Genomic DNA, 27533 nt, shown 5'->3' with positions numbered 1-27533 from the left:
GACTTTTGTCATAATTTTAAAAGGATATAGCTGTTCGTTCCCTATGAGCTGTGCCATTTATTAGGATTAAAGTCCTTGGAGTTGCACAGCACTGACAAACACTTCATGACTTAAATACTGGAAAGCTTTGGTCAGTGTTTATTGAAGTATTATGCTAATGCAGTTCCTGCTTGCCTGGAAGCATTAATAGCTGATTTTAAACTTGTTTATTTGCTTTTAAGACAAGAGGTTTATTTAGGGAAATTCCAATTATTTATCCCTTTAATGCGCTACTACAGAGCAAAATATACAGCAAGCCACTGTGCTTTATGTTGGTGAAAATCTTTTGAATTTACCCATAAAGTAAGCCAGTGAGAATAGTACACTTGATTTTAATCAGAAGTTAGAAACAATAACAGGGTGAATACTTAAAGTTAGCTAATTAGAATGCTATTTAGTTTTACCTTTTGTCCATTACTGACCCTTGTTTTTGATGATTTTATACAGGTGATATACATATATTTTACACTTGTGAAACTATATCCCTGTTAATATACTGAGAATGTAGAAAATGTCAACTTTCTTATAAAGAATTATATTATTTAATTATGACTCCTCTGTGGGATTAACAAGGATGCATTAAATGTTCTGATAGAAGTACACTTCTCTTTTAAAAAAAGGCAAAAGTCTATTTGCAAATATAATAAATTAGCTATCTTTTATATGAAGGTGACTGAGACAGTTACTGTGCAGTTGCATAGCGAGATGCCATTTATACTGTCTATTCAGAAAACATTCAGGATGACAGGTTGTTGGGAAGGAACATTTGGTTATAATAGAAATTGCTTTAGAGATTCTTTATAAAAAGAAGTATAAGCTAGGTGCTACTGGTGGCAATGATGGCTATCTTTAATCCTACTCTGGAGGCCGAGGCAGGCAGATCTCTCTGAGTTTGAGGCCAGCTTGGTCTACAGGGCCAATTCCAAGACAGCCAAGGCTAAATAGAGAAATCCTGTCTTGAAAACAGAAGTGGGGATTGTGTAGAACAAGGTGTAAAAAGCTTGAAAAAATTCAGTTCTGATCAAATGTTTCATTAGCAGCACCCAGATCATTTAGGCACAGCAGTGAATGGAAAGATTGTCCTACATTTAGCCTGCGCTGCTAGGTCTCTTTCAGGCTGGAAACTCACCTGTACTTTGGTTCAGATTTTTTCTTATATCGGAAAACATTCTCCATACAGAATTTCTGAGCAGTATCTCTTCTCATGTTAAGCCAGCAGTGGGACGCCACAGCAGATCATGCACACCTTGTAGGACATAAGCTGTGAACCAGAGCAGTTCCTGCTAATGTGACACAGTTTAACAGGCTAAGAAGATTTTGTTTTGCCATTAACTGAGCCAGATGAGTTAATTGTGAAAACACTACAATTTTTATAGTAAACATTTAATTCAGCCTCCTTCAAAGTTACTGTGTGTAGAACCTTTAGTTGACTAACTGCATAGGATTGTAACAAAGCAATTTCTAATTGTGTAGCAACAGTGACAGAATCAGAAGATGGTTTCATTAGATGTTTAGATGATTTCTCATTTTTGTACAGCTCTCAGTAGGGTAACCTTAATCTCTTCCAGAACAGATGCTAGAACAGATTGCTGAGTAAATAAGGAAGGCCCAGAGTTGAAATTGTCATGTAGCTCCTCAGCTGTGCTCACAACTCTCCTTACTCACTCCTGCTGTCCCTGCCGGAACCAGGGTGTGCCTGGGAGCAGCCCTCTCTCATTCCTAACACAGAAATGCTTGTCATAAGGCTGCGAGGTACTTGTACAGTCAGCAATTAGGTCTTCACTCAAAGATGCCCTGAGACTTAGGGCTGTGTGCATGTTGACAGAGGTAACTTCTTAGCTCCTTGAAGCAGCGTCATTGCCAACACAGGCCTAAAGTATCTGGGTTATTTTACAGCTTTAGTCAAGAAATGAAAGAATTTTGGGAAAGAGAGTTATTTTTAAAGAGTGAGAAAGGAAGAGACAGAGGAAGAAGAGACTACAAAGAACAGAGTCTAGTATTTAATTACACAGAGACTGATCTGAGAAGTCTGAAGGTTATGTTCAGGTTCCTTGGCTCCATGATCAAGAGAATTACTAATGATTCTCGAGAAGTAACAGAAAAGAACACCTACTTTGCCGCTGGGTATGTAACTGAGTGGTGGAGCACATGCCTAGTGTCCACTTAGTGTCCTGTGTTCCACTTCAGAACCACCATTACTTCCACTATATAGGGAGAGGGAAAGGGAGGAAGAGACAAATGGGGGGGGGGGTCAGGGAGAAAGATGGGGGAGGAGAAAAGGAAAAGGACCAGGAAGTAGTAAGCAGACCATGCTTGACAGCTCCTGATTCCCTAGGTTAACCTTTACGATATACTTTTAGACAACAAAAAGGGGGTAAATAATATCTTGAGTAATGTGATCAGTATCACCTTTCTAAAAAGCTTCTATCTAAAACCATGTCCTCAGTCATCTGAGAATGCAAATGTGAACTCATGTCTCCCTCAGCAAGACCATGCATTTTCACTAAAAGCACTGTCAAAACCATTTCCTTAATTCTATAATAAATCTCAAATGTGTGCACATATTGAGTATCCAGTGTATGTTACGATGTGTTACATGTACATGTGTGTCTCCATAAGTGTTTAGAACAGCAGTATCCATGACGTATTGTAGGAGTTTCTAGAGCAATCTGGTGGCACAGAAAGGAAACTTCATTTTTCAGGACCATGCGCTCTCAGCCTGTGATGCCCCTGACATTTGCTAGGCTTCCCAGGAGAAAGGCCACCATGAGGTAGCTCTTCTACCCTTGCCACTCCTGGGGAGCTGACTGCTGGCACTCAGTTCATACACATGCCTGGAGCTTTACTTCCTGAAGGCTTTTTGAGGGTGAAAATGGTTCTTCCTGCCAAGAAGACTAGATGCCCCAGAGTATTGTGTTTGTAATCTTAAATTGAATAATGCCAGTAAAGATGGCATTTGTGAAAATGGCTTAGGTCTAAATATGCTGGACTTAAGTAAGATGGCTTCATGATAACTTTAGACATTTGGTTTTCCATTGAATTGTATTCTATTGTGATTGCATTTTTAAAAATTATACTATTAAGTGAAACTCGTTTCCATTAAGTCAGAAGACTGGGGAGAAAGAGAAGAGGTATTTAACTGCTGATTGTCTTAAACAGAGAAGCTAATACCATTTTGAAAGTCAGTTTAATTTTTTCCCTTTCTTTAAGATATAATCTCTTCCTCTCAGTCCAGGTTGTGTGTAAGGGCTGTTTGCACACTTGAAGTGAAGTGTGCGGTGTATAAGGGCTGTTTGCACACTTGAAGTGAAGTGTGAGGTGTATAAGGGCTGTTTGCACACTTGAAGTGGAAGTGTAAGGTTGTCATGTTCATTATGGCTGCTCCTTTTTCCAAAGTCTTTCAAGGTTGCTCGGGAGAAAGTCCTATGAGTAGCACTGACTTAGACAAAGCTTAGCTTAACAGGAAACATGTTTTTGATTCTTGGCTACAAATCTGAACATTGAAGAACATGACATCTGAATGTCTTAAATCCACATGATAATTTTTATAAGCTTTATTTGGATTTTTTAAAATTTATTTTTAAAGAGAAATTGGCTGCAGGGCCTTTTTCTGACCGTGTGATGTAATCACAGAGAATAGGTACGCAGAAGAGAACATGGCCAGATTCTTCAAAGGCTTTTGACTCCTATTCTGAGTTACTGATAAAGCATGGAGTTTAGCATACTGCACTTGTGTTTCTTTTCTAGCTGGACAGATGTAACTTCTGTAGGAATAGCAGCGAGGGCCAGTAAGGTGGCTCAGCAGGTACAAGTGTGTGCTGCACAAGCCTGGGGACTGTTGAAGCCCCAGTGCCCAGAGGGCAGGAGAGAACTGACTGCCATGAGTCCCTCTGCTCTCCACAAGGATGCTGTACACACACGTGCATTTAATTAGTAATAATAAATTAGAATTTCATAAGAAGTGCAGTATAATGAGATGATCCAGTTAAACCAGAACTGGAAGCAGAATTCCTTAACAAGACAAGGGTTTATACTATAGATAAGAATGGTTGGGTTTAGGTAATTTAAGTTTAACTTTTTCCTCAACTCTCTCTTTTGGGAAATAGGTCATAGCAAATGACAGAAGTCCTTTGGTGGGTAAAATCCACTGGGAGAAAATGGTAAAGAAAGTGTCAAGATTTGGAATACGGACAGGCACTTTCAACTGCTCCAGTGACCCCAGGTAAGTGTGTTAAATTCTGAGTTAGAACCCTGGCCAGAATCTTTTTTTGCTTAATGAAGACAACACTACAAGAAGCTTGCCTGAACTGAGAACTAATCATTTGTTTAGTGTACTGCTGGTTACCCAGATGTTTGTAGCTTGTGTAAACTGGTGTTTTTGACTTTCTATGAGATCCCTTAAAATCATCTGTAGTCCTTTGTTTCAGTATTCTTTTCCAGACGGCTGTGGATGACATCACTGTTCTCATCTGTAGCTCAAACTAGATTTATAACCTTCCCTCAGTCAAGGGCTTGGGTTATAGGTATATACAACCACTTTCATACTTCTGACCTTTCCATCTGCTCCCCATGTGTCCCTAGGTATGCCCTTCTCCCTAATAGCAAAGTCAGATTTATCATTGTATTTAATCAGGCATATCCTCTCTACCTTTTCTACCCTTTACTATTTTGTTTCTTTTCACATTTTTTTTAGGTGTGGTGGTTTGGTTTGTCATTGACTTCAGAATTATATTAATTCTTGTCTTGTTACTTAATTTTTAGTTACATTTAAATTACATATATATGTGTGTATAGAGGAGTATATATGCACATCTGAGCACAGGTGCTGTGTAGATGGTGTAAGAACTCTTGGATCTGGAGTCATAGGCAGCTGTGATTTTAAAAAAAAAGTCAACATTTTTATATAGCCAAATGAACTGATGAAAAAGCTGGGTAAAGTGGTACATGCCTGTATGCCCAGTGGGAGGCAGAATGGGAGGATCTCAGATTCTAAGCCAACCTATATAATGAAACACTGGCACAAAACCCTGAAAAATGTTTTTTGATATTATCATTGAATTCAATCTGACCTTTAAAATGTTCTTTTTGAACTGGCAGTAAAAGATTTTATGTTGATACATGGTAATATAAAATTCTTAAAAACAATATATGCATGTAGTCTTGTCTTCATTGAGGACACCTTTAATTAATATTTAGAGAAATATATATTAGTAGCCCAGTGTTTAATAAGCATTAGAGATTTTCCCCCCAAACATGGAAAACATGATTTAATTTATAGTTATAACAGGAAATTTTCTTTTGGATGGTCTCAAGTATTTTAGAATGGCAAAGTTTAAAAATACCAGTTCTGAACTAAACAGAAAACCTAAAAGGAGGAAATGAGAGCATTAAAAGCTTGCCTGTTTACAAAGCAAGATGTTGTCATAAAGATGTCATTTGATTTATAACATAACCCAGAAGCTAGTGTAGTTATAAGAGAGAAGAGAAAAAGAATGACCAAGAGTAGAAACTGAGGAGATGTTTCAGCAATTAAGAACATTTTCTGATCTTGTAGAGGCCCTGGGTTTGGTTCCCAGCACTCATATATGGTTCACAACTGTCTGTCTCCAGCTCCAGGGGATCTGACATACTCTGTTCCGAGGCCACCTGCAAGCATGTGACACACAAAGTCACACAAGCATACACACTCTGCATAAAATAAATGCAAATTCTAATGAGTAGAGTGTGTCATCACCCGGTTCTTGGATCTCAGCCATTAAAACTTCTTAGATAAGAAGTGAAGGATCTACAGGCATTCACCCACTGTTTTTGGCAAGGGTAAGAGCAGGATTCGTATCACTGAATTATTTTTCTTTGTGTTGTTAAGGACTGAAATACTGCATTGTTAAGGCATGTCTCTTTTCAGACCACGTCATGTTAATAAAATATGTGCTATTGAGGTACTGAATCAACACAGGAAGAAGCTCAGAGTCAGGAGCTATGACTCAAAGTCACTGAGATAGCTTCCCAGAGTCCTCAACAACCTACTCTTTAAAAGATAACATACCATCTTCATTTTTCTTAAATTACACTACAGTATTTATACCTGAGATAAGTTAGTCATGCTACCATTGTAAAACATATGCCACATAACTAGACTTTGCTCTCTGGATCCTATGAATGTGTAACATACTCATCCAACCTCAATAAAATATGAAGTGTTCTTAGTAAATAAAATGTCACATCCCTTGTATCAGTATTCTGAAGCAACATAAGAAATCAAGTGGTGGGGGCTGGAGAGATGGCTCAGTGGTTAGAGCTCTGACTGCTCTTCCAGAGTTCAAATCCCAGCAACTACACGGTGGCTCACAACCATCTGTAATGGGATCTGATGCCCTCTCCTGGTGTGTCTGAAGACAGGGACAGTGTACTTATATATAATAAATAATTTTAAAATCTTAAAAAAAAAAGAGAAGAAAAGAAATCAGGTGGTATCCATTTTCCAAGTCTATAACAAAACATATCTACATGGTAGATTTTTTTTTTACTCTTTATCAAGATACATTTTATATATCATAAAGTTCTATATGGCACGTTTTAGGAAGAAAATGTCTTTAGTTATCATCTATCCATAAGTAACGTGATGGCTGTTTTAAGTTTTGGTATTTCTTATCACCTGCTTTTTCAGAGGGTGTCATATCAAGAACTTGCTGGATACCTAAAGAAGTAGAGTCACTCTCTTTGTTTCCTAAGTGTTAAATCCTTCTTTTCACGGTATTCATTAAAGAGAAGAGAAAACTAACTGTAACTTGAAGTCGCTGTCTTTTAGATTGGCTTATGTAAAGATCACTGTTCAGTAGTTAGAGCCTATTGCACTGTGTGTTAGGCCTTGTGGGGGTACTTAATTGAGAAGTGGTAAGGTAGGTGCCTATTGAAGAACTTAGAACTCAGCATGTAGGAACATACCTATCGCCCCCTGTTTCTCTCTAATTTCTAACCATCTTTTATTCTTTTCCAGCCCTTTCTTGAGCTATTCACCTGCTCAAATTCCTGGTGATATCTCTTCTTTGATCTATCTTTTATACTGGTTTCTCATCCATAACAGGATTTTTTAAATTCCATCTGAGCAGAAATAACTTCCCATTATCTTTGGATCTTAGTTTGTAATGCGGTGGCACATAAGAGATGCTAAAGTATTTTCTGATTCTTTGGCTTAGAAATGCTTTAGTTATTCCTCATACAAACTTTTTCCCTTTTCTTAAACACAATTCAAAGCAGAGTACAGTAAGCTTGCTTATTCTGGCACAGTTGCCAAGTGTTGGTTTCTCTTTGGTTATTTGGCAGTTGACTGTCTGAGAGAAGAGGGTTGTAAAAGGTACTTTTCAGGCCCTAAAGAAAACTGTTGGAATGTAAGCTGCTCAACAGCCTTGCTGTTCACTGAGTTTACTCTCTTACAGGTACTGCAGAAGGAGAGGCTGGGTACGTTCCACACTCATCATGTCTGTCCCACAAACAAGCACATCTAAAGGGAAAGTCATGCTTAAAGAGTACAGTGGACGCAAGATTGAAGTAGAACACATTTTTAAATGGATAACTGCACATGCCGCTTCTAGGATTAAAACTATATATAATGTTGAGCATTTGAAAGAAGAATGGAATAAAAGTGATCAGTACTGGGTGAAAATATACCTGTTTGCAAACCTTGACCAACCACCAGCTTTCTTCTCTGCATTAAGTATAAAATTTACTGGAAGAGTTGAGTTTATTTTTGTTAATGTGGAAAATTGGAACAACAAGAGTTATATGACAGATATTGGTATTTATAACATGCCGTCATACATACTTAGAACTCCTGAAGGAATTTACAGATACGGAAACCGCACAGGTGAATTTATATCCCTTCAGGCCATGGATTCATTTCTGCGCTCATTACAACCTGAAGTAAATGATCTGTTTGTTTTGAGTTTGGTTCTAGTTAATCTTATGGCTTGGATGGACTTATTTATTACACAAGGAGCAACCATCAAGCGATTTGTGGTTCTCATAAGCACTTTAGGGACATACAATTCCCTATTAATTATTTCTTGGCTACCTGTGTTGGGCTTTCTACAGCTCCCTTACTTAGATAGCTTTTATGAATATAGTTTAAGATTGCTGCGATATTCCAATACAACCACATTGGCTTCGTGGGTGAGGGCAGACTGGATGTTTTACTCTTCACATCCAGCCCTGTTTCTCAGCACATACCTTGGACATGGTTTGCTAGTTGATTACTTTGAGAAGAAGAGACGGCGCAGCGACAATGATGACGTGAATGGAAATACTTTAGAATGGCTATCAAGTCTGTGGGACTGGTGCACCAGCTCCCTCTCCCACCCAACGGCTTCTTTTCAGAACTTCCCCATACACTCTGACTGGGGTGAAGACCCTGACTTATTCTTGGAACGGTTAGCTTTCCCTGATCTTTGGCTTCACCCTCTGATACCAACTGATTATATTAAAAACTTACCAATGTGGCGATTTAAATGTCTTGGGGTGCAGTCTGAAGAAGAAATGTCAGAGACTTCTCAAGACACCGAAAATGACTCAGATAGTGACAACATGGACACTTTTAGTAGTAGTAAGGATGTATTTGAAGGTAAACAAAGCATTGTTCACAGTTCTCCAGGAAGAACAAGTCACTGCGATCCTGAGGCTTGTTCATGTGCCAACAAATGTCAGAGCAGCCCGTGTGAAAGGAAGAGGAGGTCATACGGATCACATAATACTAATGAAGATATGGAACCGGACTGGTTAACTTGGCCTGCTGGTACGCTGCACTGTACTGAATGTGTTGTTTGCCTTGAGAATTTTGAAAATGGATGTTTGCTGATGGGGTTGCCTTGTGGTCATGTATTTCACCAGAATTGCATTGTTATGTGGTTGGCTGGGGGCCGACACTGTTGCCCTGTTTGCCGTTGGCCTTCATATAAGAAAAAGCAGCCGTATGCACAACAGCAGCCATTGTCAAATGATGTCCCATCTTAACCATGTGCAGTTGTCCTTAATAAGCTTTGAGTATCTTACAGCTTGCCTTTTTAATGTTAGTCACAATGTTTTTGTGGTTTGAAGTTTAGTTTAATGTTAGTGCAGTGACAGGAAATACACATTATGCTGATGTTGATGACAGAATTTATTTGGTTGCCTTGTGTGTCAATTGAATGCATACTAAACTGTAAAAAAAAATTATTTACAGCATTGAAAATTCAAAAGTTAATGGTTTTTTTTTGTAAGCACAAAAGAAGTGTGGTAGAAATTTATCTTAGCAAGACTTTATGAGGCAGGATCAAATCCTAGTGGGCCTGAACTGGTTTCTTACCCTAAATGTTTTCTCCCTTTTTACAATCTCTGTCCAGCACCTCTTGGTTAAATAATGTATGCTCTGAGACATGAAATTAAAACAGATCTATAAAATAAATTATTTTAAAAGCAGAAAGTTTTAGGTTTTCTGATCTTAAGCTGTGATAAGGTGACTGTTTTTTGTAGGTGTTTTGCTGGATTACTGATTTTCCAGGTAACTGCAGCATGATTTTGAGACGGAGGGAGAAGATAGGAATCCTATTGCTAACACTGGCTCTGAGTAACGGTGGCCAGTCTCACAACCTGACAGCTTAGATAGGAAAGAATTTTATAGGGGCTTTGAAAATTAGTATTTAGCATATGCATCTAAGTAAAAATAACTTAGATTACCTTGTATGCTTAACTGTTTTTATTTTGAAAGTTTCAGTGCTAGAGGATAGCTGAGAATATAGTTAGTAGAAAAATATCTATTTCTTTCATGCACCATATTTGTATTTATTACAACTTAATATTTCTTCTCTTTTCCTCTCGGTCTATTGAAAGCAAACTTGAATTATGATGCTTTACCCATAAACAGTCACCACGTTTTCTATGAATGAGAGCTTGTTTTTACAGTCACCACCCCATTATCACATCCTTGAAATTTCATATTGATTCAGTAATACCTAATATATACTCCTTATTTTTCTCAATGTCTTTATATCTTTATGTCTGTGAATATAGAGAAGACTCTATATTTGCTTTTTGACCGAGCTTTCTTGTCATCCATTTCGTCAAAGTGCCCAAGCTTCATGATGGACACCTCTAAGATCCTTAGTTAACTGCACTCCAAAATGGAAATGGGAAAAAAACATAAATTATTTCCAGAATACTGTCAATTTTTTTGCATGATAAGTTGTGCCTTACTTTTAAATACTAGTAGAAAGTAGGTGATTTTTCACTTTTAGTGGGATTATGTCATAATAAATCCATCATAAATTCAAAATTTCACAAGTTAAAAATGCATTTACAAGCCTAAAGTACCAATGTAGTTCACTGTGAAAAACATCAGTTGTTTCCCCTCAAGGTCCTCTGGCAGTCCCAGCTTGATAGCCTTATCTAGAATACTGTACTTTCCTATGCTGGGAAGTGCTCAGAGTTTCAACTAACTGCCTCTAAAGAGACAGACGTCTCTCTCATCATCCTAAACATCCAGAGTTCATCAAACATCAGTAGAATGCTTGTCTTGGTGGAATTCATGAAGCTGAATGGGTCCCCAGATCCATGTAAACTGATGTGGTGGTACACACCTATCATCCCGGGCCCAGTTTATCCTCAGCTACACAGAGAGTTCAAGACTAGCCTGAGAGACATGAGACCTTGTCTTCAATAGGAAATCACCTAGTAGAAAGGACTAGGTGGGATTGTGTTTTTTGAATTTGAGAACTTAAAATAGCAGCAGCCACTGCTGCATATGCTTCTAAACAAACGCTGAAATCCTTCCCTTGTAGATGGGGTCCCAGCATTTCTCACCTCTCTTTCTCATGCTTGCAGCAGATGGTTCTCAAATCTATTCTTCAGTTTCATACACAGCTACTGACTAGACAGCTTCTTTCACTTGAAGTACTTAGGATTGAACTTAGGTCTTTGGGGACATGCTAGATAAGCCTTTGATTTTTGTGGGGAGGGTCTTGTAGAGCTTGGGATGGCCTTGAACTCATAATCATCCTGAGTTCAATTCTACCATACCCTGGCTCTGGGTGCTTTCAATTAACTACAGTGCTCTGTTGTCTCTCTTCATCACCAGTCTTCCTTTTAAGGTCCCAGTGGAGATGGGGGTGGGGGTGCATGTTACACAATGTACTCAAAAGTGTAGAAGGGTTTAGATAAAATTTCTCTAGCTTTCCAGAGCACACCACACATTGGATATTATTATCCTAAACAGACCATTTAAATCTTTTCTATTCATTCTCCCTTTCATTCAAGAAAGTGACTTGGAGGCATATAGGTATATAAAATTGCTATTCAAATCAGACATTTACTGGCAATAAAATTATAAATTCATTTAAAAGTCTCTTATGCATACAGCTGCTGTTCACTAAGGAGCAAGGCAGTTTTCCATACTAGTGAGATAGATGTACTTATTTTTATATAAAGAATTAAATCTTGGTGCTGGAGAGATGGCTCAGCAGTTAAGAGCACTGACTGCTCTTCCAGAGGTCCTGAGTTCAATTCCCAGCAACCACATGGTAGCTCACAACCATCTGTAATGAGATCCAGTGCCCTCTTCTGGTGTGTCTGACAGCTACAGTGTACTCATATATATAAATAAATTTTTTAAATTAAATTTTAGCAGAGCATGGTGGTGCATGCCTCTAATCCAAGCACTTGGGAGGCAGAGGCAGGTGGATCTCCCTAAGTTTGAGGCCAACCTGGTCTCCAAAAAAAAAAATCCCAGGACAGCCAGGATTGTTACATAGAGAGACCTTGTCTCAAAAAACCAACCCCCAAAATAATATTGGCTTGAAGCCCAGCACATCTTTGACATTATTTAAAACTGATCATCGTTTTGATTTTTATGGTTGTCAGTGCAGAAGATGACATTTTGTATAAATACGTAATATAAAATGAAAAGAGCACAAATATATGTAGATTCATTTCAGAAATTATTGGAAATTCTGCCTAATTCCATGTCAATATTCATTTAACAGTTTTTAGTGAAACTGAGCAATGGCAATTTTTAAACAATCTGATACAATCCAATCTAAACAGTTACTAACTATACTAATATGCTAATATGGTAGATACATGCTGAGAAATAATAAGGAAAACAGTTAGTCTTTGTTCTCTGTGATTAAACCATTATGTTTCTACTGTAAGAGCAAAAAGCTATATACACTAAAAACACTGCAGTTCACAATGTGATGGCCTTGAGTCTGAGCCAAGATGTTTCAGGCAGTTTGTGTTGGCACTGTAAGGTGTCGCTACACATCCAGTGCACCATGTGTTTTGTATGTTCAGAAACAAGGCTTTTGTGAAGCCATGCTGTGAAACACAGGTGAACATTACCAGAACCACCTTAGATTCATCATCTGTCTGATTTTCTATTACATTTTGTTCTTTTGCAAATTCAGGAACCTTTTACTATTACATTTATCCACACCCCCAAATTCAGTTACTGGACCCCATATGGGGTTACAACCCACAGTTTAAGAAGTTAGGGCCTAGACAACAAAGAACTCAGCATTGGCCGTCAGTGCCCCCACCCCGTTACACATCCCTGGCTTACTATTTAGGTTCATTTTCATTCCACATTTTACCAGGCTATAATTTTCCTCCTTCGCTGTCACCCCTCTACGTGGTTTATTGTTCCTTCCACTACTCTGGTTGGCTTACTGAATTTTCTCCCTAAATCCTGCACCTTCCCATCTTCTGCTTTCTTACTAGACTTAAAAGGGGAAAAGATCACTACAGATAGCGACAGGCAGGTGACAGACGACTTATTTAAGGGATTCAGCTTAATGTCATCAACAGCTGAGTGGACAGATGTGTGCACAATGTCTCAGGTACTTTGGACATTCCTGGCAGACACGTTGAACTAAACCTTGCACGTGCCTTTTTAGATCTTTTGTGGTAGGGCCTGTGTGTTATTAATCTAACTACCCATAGTGCAGGATACAAAATGGACAAAATACTTTTCTCAGTGTTACATGTGCAATACAACTCCCACAATGAAAAAGCAAACATCCTCCGAAGAGGCTAGAGGTACTGCCCGGCATTCAGGTCTTGGTAAACATGACTCCTCACTAGTTGTTTCACAAGGAGATTAACACTGCTCTCAGCAGATTTTCCCTGAGGCAGAGAGCTGAAGGAACTGCTGAAGGGTGATCGGTTTTATTTCAGCTTGTTTGTAAAGACAAGTTCTGTTCCTCTGAACAGCTTCTGGTATCTAAGGAACCCCAAGCATGTGGTCTTTACAGTTGCAGGATTCCCAGGCTAATGGTAGCAATATGACATACAGTTTGTTCTGCTTGGGAGATGTTTGAAATCTAAATTCCTTTGTGTGTGAAAGCTTTTCATTCTGTAAAGTTGATAAGCTCCCTGGGGGGTGGAATAATGTTATAATCACTTCATCTCAGTATGTGAGATCCAAAAGAGATAGTAAATAATTGCTGGCTTGAGTTTTAAGAATGTATTTTAGTTTTACCTCTTACCCATTGCGTGTAGGTAAGAAAGGTAAAAGACGCTATTTGCTCTTTAGCTCACTTGGAAGCCTGGCAAGTTATTTGTGTAATCTTTCCCATTGCTCACATGTGTTTTTCCATTTTACTATTCCTTAAGACTCAGTTGAAACAGGGGGCTGGAGAGATGGCGCAGAGGTTGAGTGCGCTCGCTGCTCTTACAGAGGTCCTGGGTTCAATTCCTCGCCCTACACAATGGCTCACATAAATCTGTAAGTCAGTTTCAGGGGAGCTGATTATGATTTCCGGCCTTCTTGGGGATCAGGCACAGATGTGGTACACAAATATACACGCAGGCAAAACATCCCCATACACATTCAAAATAAAACGAAACAAAAACACAACTATACCAAAAGGACATAAAAGCTGGTAAAATGCTGGGCTGATTTAAAATTAAGACAAGTCCTGAAAACTAATTGTTAAAGATGGTATTTTAAGAATCATTTGTAGGGTTTTTCTTAATTGTAAAACCTACATCTGTGTATTTCCTGGGAGGGGCAGGAAGCTTGCCCTGGCATTTGTGGAGGCTGTACTCCACAGGCGATGATGTGTGGGAGTCTGTTCTCTTCTCTCACTCTATGGGTCCCTGGGGTCCAGTGCAGGTTCTTGAGTGTCATGGCAGGCACCTGTGCTGAGCCTCCTCACCGCCCAATGTATGTGTTGTGATCATCCTGTTTCTGTTCTTTGTTGTCAGTAACTGTGTTGGTTCAGGTGATCTATTCAAGTGTGTAACTCTCTTCTGACCTAGGTTTATATTTCATGTGCGCTGGATCATTTCGGGCTAGGAATGTAATTCAGTAATAGGATGTACCAGACCCTGAATCCCAGCTGGAGTGAGGGACATTTTCCTTCATAACACCCTCTGCAGTGCTGGAATGGACAACACTCTGACTTAACAGACGACCACAAATTCAGGACAGTTGAGCTTAAGACTAGGACATAGCTTATAGACCTACATGTCCTCAGGGCTCAAGTACAGAGTGGTGCAGCTATGGTACGTATGTGCATTCTCCCTTTAAGTGTGATCAAAACAGTGTGTCAGCTGATCCGCTCTGACCTATAGCTTTTAGGTCAATTGTACCTTTCTAGCTTGCTCATGGATTTCTCTGTCATGTTCATTCTTGCGGAAATAAGCACATGCGTGCGTGCACATGCTCACGTGTATGTGCACATACTCTCTCTCTCTCACACACACAGCCTGCAGGAACTAGTTTTTCTATAAGCCAGTTGGCATCAAATTGACCTTCCCAACAGTGTCCATAGAGTATCACTGACAATTTGGGGACTGGTGACATTGCTGCATAGGTAGCTTACTTGGAGTTTTGTGATTTTTTTTTTTTTTCAGAAAGACCCACTGGTAGAATGTTCTACAACAAAGAGCATTTAGAATGCTGATATTTTGGGGAAGCTGGTATTTGTCTTCCAAGTGCTCCCGTTGGTTTAGTTCTTGAGCCAATTGGCCAAACAGTAGGTTTCTGAAACAAAATCCATCAAATCAATTCTTGCCTTTGTTGTCAGATACTTGACTAGGAGAAACCTCTTAAAATGCCAAATAGCAACATCCTATGCTTTAAAATTCATGTTCAAATGATCTCTTAGTTCTGAACATGGTACACTGTGACCCTTCTCAACGGGTGCTGCCTTATTTAGAATCCACCTAGTATTGTTTGACAAGGGGGAAAAGGATGTGACCCTTAACTGTTTTCCTACTTAAAATCATCAGAATCATATGTGATGGTCATTCAGTCCAGTCCTTCTGCCTCAGTTTATGTTACTGGTGGCCTTGTTATACCTGACACACTTGTCATCTAACAAAAGACATGGTACCTGTACAAGGTGTATAAACATTCCACCTGTCTGGATTCACAGAAAAGCACGAAGTTAGCAGGCAACACAGCAGTCTCCGGGGTCGAAGGTGGACACTTCATTTGGATATGTCTCATGACACCATCTTTGGGAAGGAAGAGTTCATCTTTTGAAAAATCCAGTCCTGTTCCAATCTATTCTAGAAACATGTTTTCCTCACATACCAACATAGTGATTTCACCTGGATCTTTATTTCACGAAAGCCCATAAGCTCATTTCTGTGCTTTCAGCACCAAATTCATCCCCTTACCCTGAACATCTCCAGAAGCAGGAACAAGCACGCACCCTGGGGCAGCTTCTCACTCCAGGCAAGCAGGCTCCTGCTGATACTGCACTTGGGCAGATTTACAGTGCCGGCTGTTTTCCTGGCAGTGGAAAGGATGGAGAGCAATCTGCCAAAGCAAAAAGCAAATCTTAGCAGAAAATGTACCACATGGAATTCTACAGAAATTGGAGAAAAGACATTACAGTTTCCTAAGGGGTAGAAAAACCCACAGGAACTCACTGACTTGCATTTTTATACCCTAAGAGGGGTTGGAGCAAATAAACCCATTCAGACACTTAGTGTCTGTTCAAATAGCTTGAGGTTTTTAGCAGAGGAGGTCACATTAAGTATAAGTCACACGCTTATCTGGGGGTCCACAATCTGAATGCAGCCCTAGTGTTTCCTGACGTCATATTTCTAGAGGAAGAATGCTAGGCAGGAAGGGCTTTTAGATGCCCTGTACCATATTGTCATCAGCTAGGAGGAGGGATGGGACAAGAAAAGGATGGAACAAAGTGACAATATTCTCCACATCTTTATTTAATGGCTTTCAGACAGCAAAGGGAAACAAACACTGGACCTGGAGGACAACTTGGTGGCTAAAAGCACTTGCAGGGTAAGCAAGACAAGCTGGGTTTGGATCCAGAGAACCCACATAAAAGCCTTAAATAAGGTAGAAAGTAACAATGACATCTGTGTTCCAGTTCCCAGCATGCACTATGAGGTGTGTCTTTGTTACTTCCCTATTGCTGTGAAGAGAGACACCATGGCCAGGGCAACATATAGAAGAAAGCATTTAATTGAGGGCTTGCTTACAGTTTTATTTATCATTAAAAATACAAAGAGGGAAGCAAGGTAATGGGGGAAGGCGATTCAACAGAAAATGGGGATGGGTATAAAAAGGCAATTTATTAAAGAGATTCAAGTGGTCAACACATAAGCAAAAAGACCAGTAAATAGGGAAAATTTAAATTGTAAATAATAGAGGCCATCTGCTACCAGGAACAGTGGAGATCCAGGGAACCAGGCCTGGTGAGACTGTGCTGCGAGTAGCCGGGGTACAGAGAGGTCTGGGCCGAGTATGCGGAAAGCACACCCCCACCCCTGCATTTGTTCAGGGGAGCAGGAACTCTGCCATAGGGACTCAGTTTCCACCTGGAGGGCCCATGCATGTGAACCAAATGCTCAGGCCATCTGCCACCGGGAACAGTGGAGATCCAGGGACACGGGCAAGGTACACGGGAGAGATGGGAACCAATCACTGACAACAAGACCATGTATAATCACAGACAACAAGATGGCAAGAAGAAAATGAAAGAACTTACCCAATGGAAACAAAGACAACCTGGCAACACCAGAACCCAGCTCTTCCATCACAGCAAACAGCAGAATGTCAAACACTCCAGAAAAAGAAGACTCAGACTGGAAATCATACCTCAAGATGATGATAGAGATTCTTAAACAAGAACGGGGGGGGGGGACATAAAGAAATAGAAGCTTTTAAAGAGGAAACAAGAAAAACACTCAAAGAAATCAAAGAACTAGAGGAAAACAGAACCAAAGAGATGAAGGAATTGAAGAAGGAATTTAAAATGGAAATGGAAACAATAAAGAAAACACTAAAGGAGACAACCCTAGAGGTAGAAAACCTAAAAAAGAAATCAGTAGTCACAGAAGCAAGCATCTCCAACAGACTACAAGAGATGGAAGAGGCCAAAGACAACATGGAAAACATAGACAAAACAGTCAGAGAAGATGCAAAAGCCAAAAAGCTCCTAACCCAAAATGTCCAGGAGATCCAGGACACAATGAGAAGACCAAACCTAAGGATAATAGGAATAGAAGAGGGCGAGGAATATCAACTAAGAGGAACAGCAAATATCTCCAACAAAATAATAGAAGAAAACTTCCTTACCCTTAAGAATGAGATGACCATGAGCATAAAAGAAGCCTACAGAACTCCAAATAGAATGGACCAGAAAAGAAATTCTTCCAGACACATAATAGTCAAAACACCAAGTGCCCAAAGCAACAAAAAGAATACTAAAAGCAGTAAGGGAAAAAGGTCATGTAACATATAAAGGCAGACCAATCAGAATCACACCCGACTTCTCAACAGAGACTATGAAAGCTAGAAGATCCTGGACAGACATCATGCAGACCCTAAGAGAACACAAGTGTCAGGTCAAGCTGCTATACCCAGCAAAACTCTCAGTCACCATAGATGGAGAGACCAAGATATTCCAGGACAAAACTATATTTACACAATATCTGACCACAAACCAAGTACTACAACAAATTATAGGTGGGAAATCCAATACAATGAGGGAAACTACATCCTAGTAAAAACAAGAAAATACCTAAGCAAGAAAACCAAAAGAAGAAAGACACATAGGCACAATTCTACCTCTCAAAGCAAAAATAGCAGGAAACAGCAACCACTATTCCTTGATATCTGTTAACATAAATGGACTCAATTCCCCAATAATAAGACATAGGCTATCAGACTGGATACATAAAAAGAATCCAGTATTTTGCAGCATACAGGAAACTCATCTCAGACAAAGACAAACACTATCTCAGAGTAAAAGGTTGGGAAAAAAACCTTCCAAGCAAACAGCCCCCAGAAGCAAGCTGGAGTGGCCATTCTAATATCGAATAAAGTAGGTTTTCAACCAAAAGTTATCAAAAAAGATAAGGAAGGACACTTTTTACTCATGACAGGGAAAATTTGTCAGGAGGAACTCTCAATCCTTAACATATATGCTCCAAATACAAGAGCACCCATATTAAAAAAAGAAACCCTAATAAAGCTCAAAAAATACATTGCACCCCACACAATAATAGTGGGAGACCTCAACACCCCACTCTCATCATGGAAACAGAAACTGAACAAGAACACAGTGAAACTAGCAGAGGTTATGAACCAATTGGAATTAATAGACCTCTACAGAACATTTCATCCTAAATCAAAAGAATACACCTTCTCAGCACCTCACAGTACCTTCTCCAAAATTGACCATATAATCGGTCACAAAACAAGCCTCAATAGATATAAGAAGATTGAAATACTCCCATGAATCCTATCAGATCACCATGGTCTAAGGCTGGTCTTTAATAACAACAAAGACAACAAAAAGCCCACATACACATGGAAACTAAACAATGCTTTATTAACGATAGCATGGTCAAAGAAAAAAATAAAGAAAGAAATTAAGGATTTTCTAGAATTTAATGAAAATGAAAACACAACATACCCAAACCTATGGGATGCAATGAAAGCAGCACTGAGAGGAAAACTCATAGCTCTGAGTGCTTCCAAAAAGAAACTGGAGAGAGCATACACTAGCAACTTGACAGCACAGTTGAAAGCTCTAGAACAAAAGGAAGCAGATACATGCAAGAGGAGTAGACAGCAAGAAAAAATCAAACTCAGAGCAGAAATTGGCCAAATAGAAACAAAAAGAACCATCCAAAGAATCAACAAAACCAAGAGCTGGTTCTTTGAGAAAATTAACAAGATTAATTAAATTAACCCTTAGCCAGACTAACTAGAGGGCAAAGAGAGAGTATACAAATTAACAAAATCAGAAAGGAAAGTGGGAACATAACTGAAACTGAGGAAATTCAAGAAATCATCAGATCCTACTACAAAAGCCTATACTCAACAAAGCTGGAAAATCTGGAGGAAATGGATGAATTCCTAGACAGATACCAGATACCAAAGTTCAACCAGGATCAGGTAAACCATCTAAATAATCCCATAACACCTAAAGAAATAGAACCAGTAATCAAAAGCCTCCTAACCAAAAAAAAAAGCCCAGGTCCAGATGGGTTCAGTGCAGAATTCTATCAGACATTTATTGACGACCTAATACCAATACTCTCCAAACTATTCCACAAAATAGAGTCAGATGGAACACGACCTAACTCATTTTTCGAGGCCACAATAACCCTCATTCCTAAACCACACAAAGACCCTACAAGGAAGGAGAACTTCAGACCAATCTCACTTATGAACATTGATGCAAAAATACTCAACAAAATCCTTGCAAACTGAATCTAAGAACACATCAAAACCGATCATTCACCATGATCAAGTAGGCTTCATCCTTGGGATGCAGGGATGGTTTAATATCCGGAAATCCATCAACGTAATCTACCATATAAACAAACTCAAGGAAAAAAACCACATGGTCATCTCACTAGATGCTGAGAAAGCATTTGACAAAATTCAACACCCCTTCATGTTACAAGTCTTGGAAAGAACAGGAATCCAAGCCTTCTCCCTGGCGGTTAGTGCAGAGAGTGTGGAGTGTGTGCTCCCGGCTCGGAACACACATTTATTATTAAAAAATCCAAAAAAAAAAAAAAAAAAAAAAAATCTAAAAAATCCTTTGAAACCCCCCCCCAAAAAAAATTTCAAAAAATCCCCGTCTCCCCCGCCGGAGACTTTTTTTTTCTTCCTCTTTTATAAAATAACCCGGTGAAGCAGCCGAGACGGACCCGCCCGCCCGCGGCCCCGCAGCTCCAAGCAGGAACCCAGAGACCGAGGCCTTCCTGCCGCCCCGACCCAGCACCGCCAGCCTCGATCCCCCGTTCCACGGCCGTTGACTACGCGTCGATTCCGGTTGAATTTTGTCCCTCTGCGCTCGCCCCCGCTCCCCCCCCCCCCCCCCCCCCGCTCCGTCCCCCGGCGCCGCACTCGCTCTCCTCCTCTCACGGGAAAGGTCGCGGCCTGCGGCCCCGGGGGCAGCCGTGCCGAGATGAACCCCAGCGCCCCCAGCTACCCCATGGCCTCTCTGTACGTGGGGGACCTGCACCCCGACGTGACCGAGGCGATGCTCTACGAGAAGTTCAGCCCGGCCGGGCCCATCCTCTCCATCCGGGTCTGCAGGGACAAGATCACCCGCCGCTCCTTGGGCTACGCGTAAGTGCAGCAGCCGGCGGACGTGCTTTGGACACCATGAATTTTGATGTTATAAAGGGCAAGCCAGTGCGCATCATGTGGTCTCAGCGTGATCCATCACTTCGCAAAAGTGGAGTAGGCAACATATTCATCAAAAATCTGGACAAATCCATCGATAATAAAGCACTGTATGATACGTTTTCTGCGTTTGGTAACATCCTTTCATGTAAGGTGGTTTGTGATGAAAACGGCCCCAAGGGCTATGGATTTGTGCATTTTGAAACACAGGAAGCAGCTGAAAGAGCTATTGAAAAAATGAACGGAATGCTTCTAAATGACCGTAAAGTGTTTGTTGGACGATTTAAATCTCGGAAGGAACGAGAAGCAGAGCTTGGAGCAAGAGCAAAGGAGTTCACCAATGTCTTCATTAAGAACTTCGGAGAAGACATGGATGATGAGCGCCTTAAGGAACTCTTCGGCAAGTTTGGGCCTGCCTTAAGTGTGAAAGTAATGACGGATGAAAGTGGAAAGTCCAAAGGATTTGGATTTGTAAGCTTTGAAAGGCATGAAGATGCGCAGAAGGCTGTGGGTGAGATGAATGGAAAGGAGCTCAACGGAAAACATTTATGTTGGTCGAGCTCAGAAAAAAGTGGAACGGAAGCAGGATCGATTACCAGATACCAGGGTGTCAACCTTTATGTGAAAAATCTTGATGACGGTATTGATGATGAGCGTCTCCGGAAAGAGTTTTCTCCATTTGGTACAATCACCAGTGCAAAAGTAATGATGGAGGGCGGTCGCGGCAAAGGGTTTGGCTTTGTATGCTTCTCGTCCCCTGAAGAAGCTACTAAAGCAGTTACAGAGATGAATGGTAGAATTGTGGCCACAAAGCCACTCTATGTAGCTTTAGCTCAGCGCAGAGAAGAGCGCCAGGCTCACCTCACTAACCAGTATATGCAAAGGATGGCAAGTGTTCGAGCTGTGCCCAACCCCGTGATCAACCCCTACCAGCCAGCACCTCCTTCAGGACACTTCATGGCAGCTATCCCACAGTCTCAGAACCGTGCTGCGTACTATCCTCCCAGCCAAATCGCTCAACTAAGACCAAGTCCCCGCTGGACTGCTCAGGGTGCCAGACCTCATCCATTCCAGAATATGCCCGGTGCTATCCGCCCAGCTGCTCCTAGACCACCATTTAGGTTCCACGAGTCATGTCAACACAGCGTGTTGCTAACACATCAACACAGACAATGGGTCCACGTCCTGCAGCTGCTGCTGCTGCTGCTGCAGCCACTCCTGCTGTCCGCGCCGTTCCCCAGTATAAATACGCCGCGGGAGTCCGCGATCCCCAGCAACATCTTAACGCACAGCCACAAGTTACCATGCAACAGTCTGCTGTTCATGTCCAAAGTCAAGAACCTTTAATTGCTTCCATGTTGGCATCTGCGCCCCCACAAGAGCAAAAGCAAATGTTGGGTGAACGGCTGTTTCCTCTCATCCAAGCCATGCACCCTTCTCTTGCTGGCAAAATCACTGGCATGCTGCTGGAGATTGACAACTCAGAGTTACTTCACATGCTCGAGTCTCCAGAGTCTCTCCGCTCTAAGGTCGATGAAGCTGTGGCTGTACTACAAGCCCACCAAGCAAAGGAGGCTGCTCAGAAAGCCGTGAACAGTGCCACTGGTGTTACAACTGTCTAAATTGATCGGGGACCACGAACAGAAACTCGTGCTTCACCGAAGAAAAATATCTTAAACATCGAAAAATTTAAATATTATGAAAAAAAATTGCAAAATATAAAATAAATAAAAAAAGGAAAGGAAACTTTGAACCTTATGTACCGAGCAAATGCCAGGTCTAGCAACCAGTGCTAGTCCTAGATTACTTGATTTAAAACAACAAAAAATACAAAAAAAAAAATAGTAAAATATAAAAACAAAATGTTTTATAGGCCCTGGGAAAAGAATTTTCAGCAAAGTACAAAAATTTAAAGCATTCCTTTCTTTAATTTTGTAATTCTTTACTGTGGAATAGCTTGGGACGTCAGTTCTGTTCTAAGGAGCAGAGCTGACGACTGAGCAAGGAAACATAATTTGGATTATAAAGTTCTTGCTTTAATAAAAATTCCTTAAACAGTAAAAAAACAAAAACAAAACAAAAAAAAAAACAAAACAAAAAAACAGGAATCCAAGGCCCATACCTAAACATAATAAAAGCAATATACAGCAAACCAATAGCCAACATCAAACTTAATGGTGAGGAACTTGAAGCAATCCCACTAAAATCAGGGACTCGACAAGGCTGCCCACTCTCCCCCTACCTATTCAACATAGTACTGGAAGTCCTTGGCCAGAGCAATTAGACAGCAAAAAGAAATCGAAGGGATACAAATTAGAAAGGAAGAAGTAAAAACATCACTGTTTGCAGATGACATGATAGTGTATGTAAATGACCCCAAAAATTCCACCAGAGAACTTCTACAGCTGATAAACAAGTTCAGCAAAGTGACTGGATATAAAATTAACTCAAACAAATCAATAGCCTTCCTCTACTCAAAGGACAAGCATGTGGAAAAAGTAATTAGGGAAAAGATATCCTTCACAATAGTCATAAAAATATGAAATACCTTGCTATGACTCTAACTAAGCAAGTGAAGGACGTGTTTGACAAGAACTTCAAACCTCTAAAGAAGGAAATCGAGGAAGATATCAGAAAATGGAAAAATCTCCCATGCTCATGGATTGGAAGGATCAACATTTTAAAAATGGCCATCCTACCAAAAGCAATCTACAGATTCAATGCAATCCCCATCAAAATTCCAACCCAATCCTTAAGAGTTGGAAAGAGCAATGTGCAATTTCATCTGGAATAACAAAAGACCTAAAATAGTGAAATCTATCCTCAACAACAAGAAAACATCTGCGGGAATCACCATCCCTGACCTCAAACTATATTACAAGGCTTTTGTGTTAAAAACTGCATGGTACTGGTACAGATATAGGCACGTGGATCAATGGAATAGAATAGAAGATCCAGAAATGAATATGGTCACTTGACTTTTGACAAAGGAGCTGTAAACATTCAGTGGAAAAAGGGCATCCTCTTCAACAAATGGTGTTGGTCCAACTGGCACTCAGCATGCAGAGAATGAAAATAGACCCTTTCTTATCTCCTTGTACAAAGCTCAAGTGCAAGTGGATCAAAGATCTCCACATTAAACCAGGTACACTGAAACTATTAGAAGAGAAAGTAGGGAAAACTTTAGAACACATAGGCACAGGAGAAAATTTCCTGAACAGAACACCAATGGCTCATGCTCTAAGGTCAAATATTGACAAATGGGACTTAATGAGATTGCAAAGTTTCTGTAAGGCTAAGGACACTGTCAAGAAAAAAACAGCAGCCAACAGATTGGGAAAAGATCTTTACCAACCCCACATCTGATAGAGGCCTAATATCCTAGGTATAAAAAGAACTCAAGAAGTTAGACACCAGAGGATCAAACAATCCTATTAAAAATGGGGTACAGAGCTAAACAAAAAGTTCTCAATCGAGGAATATCGAATGGTAGAGAAACATCTAAGGAAGTGCTCGACATCATTAGCCATCAGGGAAATGCAAATCAAAACAACCCTGAGATTCCACCTCACACCAGTCAGAATGACTAAGATCAAAAATTCAGATGACAGCAGATGCTGGCGAGGATGGGGAGAAAGAGGAACACTTCTCCACTGTTGCTGGGGTTGTAAACTGGTACAACCACTCTGGAAATCAGTCTAGCGATTCCTCAGGAAATTGGCCATAGTACTACCTAAAGACCCAGTTATTCCACTTCTGGGCATATACCCCAGAGACGCTCCCACATACAACAAAGACACATGCACCACAATGTTCATTGCAGCCCTATTCATAATAACCGGAAGCTGAAAAGAACCCAGATGTCCTTCAAGTACATGAATGGATACAAAAATTGTGGTATATTTACACAATGGAGTACTACTCAGCTATCAGAAACAATGACTTTATGTAATTCTTAATAAATTGGATGCATCTAGAGAATATCATCCTGATTGAGATAAGCTCGTCACAAAAGAACAGACATAATATGTAGTCACTGATAATTATATACCCCAGAAAGCTCTGAACACCCCAGAAACAACTTACAGACTATATGAAGTTCAAGGAAAACAAAGGCCAAAAGAAAAAGAAAAATGAAAATCATTATGCTTAATCTTTACACACAAAGAAAATTTTGACTATTTCAAAATCTTACTCATTGTAACTAGTAAGATTTTAAGGCATACTATCAAACCTTTAAAAATATCAAGTGCTGACAAAAATGTATACATACACTTTTACGCAAAAATGCTTGTTGAGGGCCGAAGGCTGCGCCCTTACAAGATGGTGCTGGTTTCAGGTGCCATGAATCAGCTAAAGTGTGGTAAATAACCACTGGGCACATGTGCAAAGAAAGAGTGGTGCGAGCCAAGTCACCGCCCATCTCGGGGCGTCACGATCAGACCACTGGCGGGCAGCCAGTCACTCAGCGACACACCACCCTTGGGGGGTATAAATTAGGGTGCCCTTTCCTGCCCGGTGTCTTCCTCTTCAACATACAATAAAGGTTGTTCGCAGAAGAATCCTGTTGTTGCACGCCTTTTCCTGCCGGCGGGAAGTGAGGCGCGCGACAAATGCTTTTAAAATCTGTACATTTAATTAAAAAAATAAATTCAGACAGGCAAAAAAAAATGTAAATAATACTTATAGATTCCTAGGATAAGATAGCAGATTAGAACCTACATCCCAGTGATTCTGTGAGTCAGAATCCTGGTAAGAAAGAACAAATTATTCCAAAAAGAAAGAGAAGAACATTGGCTATCAAGAAAAGGATGATAGGAAAGCATATAGAAACAGAAAGGCTACTGCAAAGCATAGGAAAATGCATCTGGATTCAGTGGTGGATTTAGCCTGAGCTTCTGTAAGTAAAAAGAAACTGAAGCTACAGCCAAAAGGTTGGCCAGGCACCCCTGGTTCTACCCTGTGGGGACTTGTGACAGTGAGTTCTTCTATGTGGCAGGCCAGATATCCTCTTTGTCTCTCTCAGTTTCCTTCTTGAAATGGGTCCTATTGTTTGAGGCTTACATTTTCCGAAGACCTGAGAACCAGGGACAATTATAAGGTAGAATCCTAGAGACACTGCTAGAGTGATTGAGGGGGAGCCAGCCACACAATGCAGCGAATAGAGGGAGAGGCAGACAGAGCTCTTAAATTCCAGGTCAGCTTTGTCCACATAGTGAGCCCTAGGACAGAATTGCACAGAGAGGCCCTGTCTCAACACACACACACACACACACACACACACACACACACACACACACACACACAGAGAGAGAGAGAGAGAGAGAGAGAGAGAGAATGCATGGTCTGGTGGTCCTGGCCCATTATCCCAGCAGATGAGAGGATCTCCACTTCAAGGTCATCTTGGCCTACAGAGTGAGACTGTCTTAAAATGAAGCCGGGAAAGCAGCTCACTGGTTGGTTCTTTTGGGATGTGGGGCTTTCAGGTATAATGCTCAGTAACCACATGAAACAAAATACAAGATAAAAGAAAAATGCCAGGGATAAGAACAGAGAAGCAATATTAAAACCTTCTGTGGGTGGTGTTGAAGACACCATCTCATCATGGTAAAGTCATTAGAATAATACCATATCTTTCAAAAGAAATTCTAAATGCCAGGAAAGCAATATGGAATATGATACATTTCAAGTTCATAAAAATAGCTGCCAACAAAGATTATTGCCTTTAGCGAAGTGATCTTTTTAAACGCATGGAGAAATAAAGACCTTCTAGGATGTCTTAGTCAGGGTTTCTATTGCTGTGATAAAACACCACAACCAAAAACAGTTTAAGGAGAAAGAGTTTGTTTCAGGTAACAATGCATTTCACCCAGGGAACTGAGGACAGGCACTCAAAGCAGAAACCTAGAGGTAGGAACCTGAAGGCAGGAGCTTGGAGGCAGGAACTGATGCAGAAGCCATTGCTAGCTTGATCCTCCTAGATTGTTACATTGGCCCAGGGCTGGCATTGCCCACAGTGAGCTGGGCTCTCTCACATTAATCATTAGTCTAAAAGATTGCCATACATGTCAATCCTGTGGAGGCACTTCTTCAGTTAAGACTCCTTCTTCTCAGATGACTCTCCCTGTGTCTAACAGACATAAAGCATAGACAGTTTAACAGGACAAAGGTTTTTCCATCTTGTCTCAGCTGAAGCATCTTTGGTTTTTACCCCATGTCTTGAAAAGATCCACGGGAAACACCCATACCTGCCTAAGAAATTTAGGGTTGAAATGTGCCAGGCAATGCATGAACTTGGCTCTTGTTAAACTGCTAGCTTGTTTCCCCTGCAACGGCCAACCAAGATGTAGTTTTTCCATTTCCTTTGTCTTTAACAAGGCAAATAGGTGGAACTTAAGAATATCATCCTGAGTGAGGTAACCTAGACTTGGGAAGGCGAGTATGGTATGTACTCATAAGTGGACATCAGCCAAAAATGCAGGGTAATCATGCTACAATCCACAGACCCAAAGAGAATAGGTAATAAGGAGGGACCATGGGAAGATGTGTGGATCTTACTCAGAAGGGGAAGCAAAATAGTCATCACAGGTGGATGGAGAAAGGGAACTGGGTGGAAAAGGAGGTGAAGAGGATGGAGATTAGGTATGAGAAGGGGGTTTGGGAGAAGGTTGGGAGAATGGAAATCAACAGAGGCGGCCATCTCTAGGACTAGCTAGAGGCCCAGGATGATGGGGGAGGAGTCCATGGAGGTGACCCTAGCTGAGATTCCTACCAGCAGAGATATGGATGCTGAATTGCCACCTCCTGCAGCCAAGTGGGACTTTCAGTGGTGGTCGGG

The 27533-nt window shown here is 40.6% G+C and overlaps 1 protein-coding gene and 1 pseudogene across 3 annotated transcripts in view; both read left to right on the top strand.

The window, feature by feature from the left end:
* Positions 1-27533, top strand: part of LOC308432512 (charged multivesicular body protein 3) — a gene marked incomplete at its 5' end in the record, with an annotated part of 78860 nt that overhangs the window by 6547 nt on the left and 44780 nt on the right. Inside the window, 2 exons of one of the 2 annotated variants that reach the window (XM_080932284.1) lie at positions 4146-4261; positions 7476-10030. The exons of the other annotated variant lie outside the window; for it this stretch is intronic. Coding sequence (XP_080788410.1) covers positions 4146-4261; positions 7476-9045 — 1686 coding nt within the window. The 3' untranslated portion in view covers positions 9046-10030. Of the gene's footprint in view, positions 1-4145; positions 4262-7475; positions 10031-27533 lie in introns of those variants that run through there. 2 annotated transcript variants of the gene reach the window in all.
* Positions 20460-22317, top strand: LOC308432516 (polyadenylate-binding protein 1-like; annotated as a pseudogene). Its single transcript has one exon. The product of its transcript is annotated as a polyadenylate-binding protein 1-like (transcript).

This window comes from Micromys minutus, assembly GCF_963924665.1.
Source record: "Micromys minutus genome assembly, chromosome: 18".
Taxonomy (NCBI): Eukaryota; Metazoa; Chordata; class Mammalia; order Rodentia; family Muridae; genus Micromys; species Micromys minutus.
Note: the sequence above shows the minus strand (reverse complement) of the source record. Positions and strands in the feature narration are given on the sequence as shown.